At 31.9% G+C, this 5,640-nt stretch overlaps 1 protein-coding gene across 1 annotated transcript; it reads right to left on the bottom strand.

The window, feature by feature from the left end:
- Positions 1-1,261: 1,261 nt before the first annotated feature.
- Positions 1,262-5,635, bottom strand: LOC108381581 (E3 ubiquitin-protein ligase CBL-like; the record flags this gene model as incomplete). Its single annotated transcript, XM_017637999.1, has 6 exons — positions 1,262-2,406; positions 4,229-4,350; positions 4,422-4,546; positions 4,614-4,730; positions 4,787-5,077; positions 5,610-5,635. Coding segments are annotated over 6 exons (819 nt in total), but the record flags the coding sequence as incomplete, so codon positions are not given.
- Positions 5,636-5,640: the final 5 nt, after the last annotated feature.

Here is a 5,640-nt window from a genome sequence, read left to right as displayed (position 1 = left end):
AACGAGGCTTAATGCTTTTTGTAAGCATTTTTTTACTTCATGTTTCATTACATTATTTAAGAGCATGTTTTCAAAAAAGCAATGTAGAAGCAGTTTTAGTGCTTGATGGCGGTCTATTTTCAATCTAAAAATCTTATTTTTAAGATGTCAATAATTTACTGACAAATAGATTTGTACAAATAAGTATATCTGTAGCTACCCAGCAAAAATATAGCAGCGCTTCCAAAGGCAATGGAATGAAGATATATTTTTTGCTTCTTTTTTATTCATTNTATCTTTGGAGGTTTGTTCATAAAAAATAAAACTAGATCAAACAAAAAATAAAAATAAAAAATATCAGGGGTTTCTTGGCTAAACGTCTGAAAACTTGTAAAACGAGTGTATTATATGTATATTTTATTAGGCAAATTTGAACCAATATAACTGTTTTTTTTTTTTTTAATTAGAACCGTTCTTTTTGCATAATTTAAACAATTTTGGTTGATTTCTTAGTCAAAAAGTACACTTGATCCTTTTGTGCAACGAGGCATAATTCTTATTGTAAGCATTTTTTTACTTCATGTTTCATTACATTATTTAAGAGCATGTTTTCAAAAAAGCAATGTATTTACATTACCAGAACTCGTGAAGTCAAAACAGTTTTAGTGCTTTATGGCGGTCTATTTTAAATCTAAAAATTTTATTTTTAAGATGTCAATAATTTACTGACAAATAGATTTGTACAAATAAGTATATCTGTAGCTACCCAGCAAAAATAAAAGCAGCGCTTCCAAAGGCAATGGAATGAAGATATATTTTTTGCTTCTTTTTTATTCATTATTCGAAAGGCATATCTAGGCTTATTTGCTTCTCACTAGCAAAATGGCGAGGTATTACCATCAAAGATATGGCCATGTTAAATCAATATACGAAAGAAATGATAGCAAAGGGATTGATTTATTTTTTCACCATTCCATGTTCACTTCTGCGATCAGAAAGTTTTTTGCTGGATATTTGATAACCATAAAAAATATGATATAGATATATTTTCGATTATTTATTCAAGTGTCGTTCTCAGGAATGTTAGTTAACACTAGCACTAAAAGGATCAAATATACTTAATGCAAAATTAATTATGCAAATCAAACTGCAGATTTTAGAATTATTTGCTTTATACAATTTGAAGCATCTTAATCCATTTAACGCATTTAAACCACAAATGCCTTCGTGAAAAAAATTATGTTTTTNTACGAAAGAAATGATAGCAAAGGGATTGATTTATTTTTTCACCATTCCATGTTCACTTCTGCGATCAGAAAGTTTTTTGCTGTATATTTGATAACCATATAAAATATGATATAGATATATTTTCGATTATTTATTCAAGTGTCGTTCTCAGGAATGTTAGTTAACACTAGCACTAAAAGGGTCAAATACACTTAATGCAAAATTAATTATGCAAATCAAACTGCAGATTTTAGAATTATTTGCTTTATAGAACTTGAAGCATCTTAATCCATTTAACGCATTTAAACCACAAATGCCTTCGTGAAAAAAATTATGTTTTCGTTTAGATAGAGCACTTTTACATTCTTACATAAAATATATATTTTGGAATAACTATGCATGTGTATAATAGCACGTAAACATTCATAGTTCAAATCAAAAAAAAACTTCAACTTAACACATAAACATTGTTAAATACGAGCTAACTAAACAATAATAAATAATAATGTGAAATTTGTATGGGCGCATTTAGTGTGTATATGTATGAGTGTATAATAAATAGATAATACAGCAACTATTTACAGAAAGGTTTGTAAAAAGGTTTGTGTGTTTCATTTGATCAAACAAAACTATGCCTCCCTCTCAAGATAACTACCAACAAGAATAACAAACAACCAATCACACCCTTTGGAATTAGAAACTCTGAGGAAGTTTTGTGGATTTTATAATTCTTTTTAGTACCTTTTACATAGATTTTGATCACCTTAAAATTTTAGTGCAACAAAAAATAATCAATTGGTACTTTTAATTAAACTTCATGCTCTTTTCTGGTTTGAGATCACATACGAACTAATGAAACTCATAAATAGCAGTAGTAAGTTCAGTTAAATTCATTGACATGTACGCCATTTACGCCAAATTTAGTGTTAGTACTACAGACCGGGTAAATTCGTTTACTATCGATTTTAACTTTTCTCGCCGATTGGTTGTTTGAAATTTTTTATATTTTGGTTGGGTTACTTGCGATGCGCGTTAAAAAATCTAGAATAAGCTACTTATTATTTATACCTCTGTATCGTCATCGTCGGTATTTTGATGACGGCCATTCGTCGAATTTCGGTTGTGCTGTTTTCGCGGATCGAAAGCATCCACTACAATTTGTTCGGTGCCCTTGATTTCAGCACGGCAGAACGGACAACCCTGCAATTAAACAAAAAAGTATCAATTAATATCAAGTAGGACCATCAATGCAAATGAATAAAAATTTTTAATTTTATTGTACAAGCAAAATACTAATAAATCTCGTATCTATACATAGTATAAAGGAAAGTCGAGATTTTCTCTAATATACTCTGTATCGACAAAAGGGGGATCTTCTTTTACTTCGAATTTTAATAGGGTGTCCACCTGTCTAAAAAACTATAAAATCCGCACCGTTCGTTGGATTACAAAAGATGAGGTGTCACTGGAACTGGATTGGCCTCTAGAAATCACTAATATTTTTTTTCATAGGGTTGCCACCTGTTAATAAAATTACCATATTCAATCATAATAAGCGTAGGCATCAGTTCTGTACCGTCACTGTCAAACAAAAAGACTTGGCCTCTACATGCGCAATAATGTATTTGTTTTCTGAGTAGGGTTGTCACCTATTAAAAAGGTAAAATATTTTCGCCGTTCGTTGGATTACAAAATGAGATACCAAATGAAAGTGCATGATTTTCACATGTACAAAAACTTTATTATTTTTTAAGTAGGGTTGCCGCCTATTTAAACTTACTATTTTCTATACTTAGTATAAAGGAAAGTTGATATATTTTGACCATGCCACTGAACGGATTTAGACGAATTTTTTCATGTATAATCTGTATCGATAGGAATTTTATCTTTAGTACGTTGAGTTTCTATACGGTTGTCACCTGTATAAAAAATTATAAGACCCGCACTGTTCGTTGGATTATCAGAAATGAGGTGTCAAATAAAATGTCTCGGCTAAGTGCCAATAATGTATTACTTTTTGAGTAGGGTTGCCACCTATTTAAAAATTACTGTTTCACTCGAACATGGTATGAATACAAAAAGGGAGATGTGAAGTGAAAAGGCTTGGCCTCAAGATAATCTATTATTTTTGAGTAGGGTTGCCACCTTTTTAAAAATAAGCTTTTATTTTTTTAAAGGGGCTGCCACCTATTTAAAAATTAATACCTAGCATATAATTCGTGAACGCGCTCTTTCTCCAAAATAGTGTTTTTTTTGTTAGGTGCTATATTCAAAAAAAGCGTAAGGAGCTGATGCTTTTTTTGTTTGCATATGTGAGCATGTGTGTTAGCTACATTTGTTGGGCTTTCAGTGATAGACAGAATTTATAAATCAGCTGTGCCTACTTTGATGTTTTTATTTCATTAGGTTCACGTACATATATACAAGTAAAATACTTATCCTCAGGATGTGTAATAATGTATTATTTTTCTGAGTAGGGTTGCCACCTGTTTAAAAACTATAAGATCTTCACCGACCGTTGGATAAAAAAAATGAGGTACCAAATGAAAATGCGTGGCCTTTGCATGTACAAAAGCTTTAAGTTTTTTGGGTAGAGTTACCATCTTTTTAAAATTACTATCTTCTATACATAGTATAGAGATATTTTAACAACGCTATTGAACGGATTTAGACAAGTTTTGCTATGTATATAATAAACGAAGTACATGATGACATATGATTTCTTTCTCCAAATACGTAAATGTACATACATATGCATACATTCCGTGACCGGCTAGCTATAAACATAATTTTGTCCGTTTTGGAGATGCAAATTTTTAGCTATATATGTATGTCGTACGTATGCACTTGTAAATATAGTTCAAAAGACGACTTATATTGCCATAATGCTGAATTTACACTACGCTTTGAAAAACTATGTACACACATATATGTATTTCTTTTATGACCTACATAATTTTTACGTTTGATAAGTTGACCTAGTTAAAATTAATTTGTATAACACACTTAACGAATTTCTTACCTGTCCTTCTGAGTCGACTTGCCAAGATGTGAGGCACGGCGTGCATAGTAGATGCCCGCAAGGCTCAATGCGTATATCCTTATCATTCTCGGCACATATTTTACACAATTGAAATGTGCTACCTGTTGGATCGAAATTTTTTTAGTTGGGTTTGTTACCTAGCATTTCTTCTTTATATATGCATATAACATACCCATTTCGCAGTATAGCTCATATTGTTCTTGTGTAACTGTAATATGATCTTCCGTAGGACTCTGCACTGCCGATGATAGATCGGGGTTACAAGCTTGACCATCCGGGTACAAATAAAACCCCTCCCTATAACAAATTACATATTGCATCCAAATAGGGTTATTTCGAAAATGTAACGAAAATGGAAACCCACCTGTGGCCATCTAACAATGCTTGACACAATGATTTGTTTTGCGGTATGGTTTGCAATATTTCTCCATCGGCGGTAACGTACCCTATCGCCCACTGCCCGAGGCGAGTACATGATAATCTGCATAAATAAATGTTAGTGATACATATCAATAAAATAGAATATTAATAACCTACCTGAACACATAGCTACCAGCCTTGTGGATGTAACGCTGCAATCGCGCTTTAACTTCGTCGTAAGTCAGAAACGCTACATATCCAGGGTGTGTGACAGCCAATATTTGCCAATTACGTAGCAGCGTTACCCACGGTTGAAAGAGTCTCGTAAACACGTCAAATTCAAAATTTGAAATATAATCGTTGCACGTTAAATCTATTGTGGTTTTTAGGGCCATTGCTTCTAGACCAGATGATATAGGATGTACTTTGTTCAACTCTTGTCGAAAGATTTTCCATGGGACCAAAGTACTGGAAGCATTTATCAAATTTAAATTTAATAACAGAAGTTAAAGATTGAAATATTATTTCAATTTAGTATTAATTCTTACCTAATTTCAAAAGGAAATTTATACAAAATAAAATATTTTTTCAAATGATCTGAACACTTAAATACGCTGTTTTTTGGGAATCATGCTGGAGTAGCAGTCCTTATCTATATATAAATCTAGGTCGTTATGGTTATTTTTTTATGTGTTATTTTGTGTACCCGTGGGTTTGGTCAGTTTATTTTCTTTTGGAAAGTTTGGAAAACATTTGTAATAATAATAATGATAGATTGGCGCTAACACATTCACATGTTAGGGTTTGGCCAAGCTGCTCCTTAGAAATCCTTAGTGCCTACGTTAAAATCGGTACATAGGGAAATACTCGCATTAACAAGCAAAGTAAGAATTGTAATGGTCTTATTTTTGTTTTACAATGAGAGTTTCTAACTTATATCCTTTATTTTGAATGGACAAACCTTTGTAGTTGGAAATGTTTAATGTATACTGTTTTTTACCTGTTTCCAAAGTTGAGCTTCCAAAACTCAG

Source organism: Rhagoletis zephyria, unplaced genomic scaffold, assembly GCF_001687245.7.
Source record: "Rhagoletis zephyria isolate East Lansing unplaced genomic scaffold, Rhagoletis_zephyria_1.1 Rzeph_scaffold_23015, whole genome shotgun sequence".
NCBI lineage: Eukaryota > Metazoa > Arthropoda > Insecta > Diptera > Tephritidae > Rhagoletis > Rhagoletis zephyria.
This window is presented reverse-complemented; position numbering and strand designations above follow the sequence as displayed.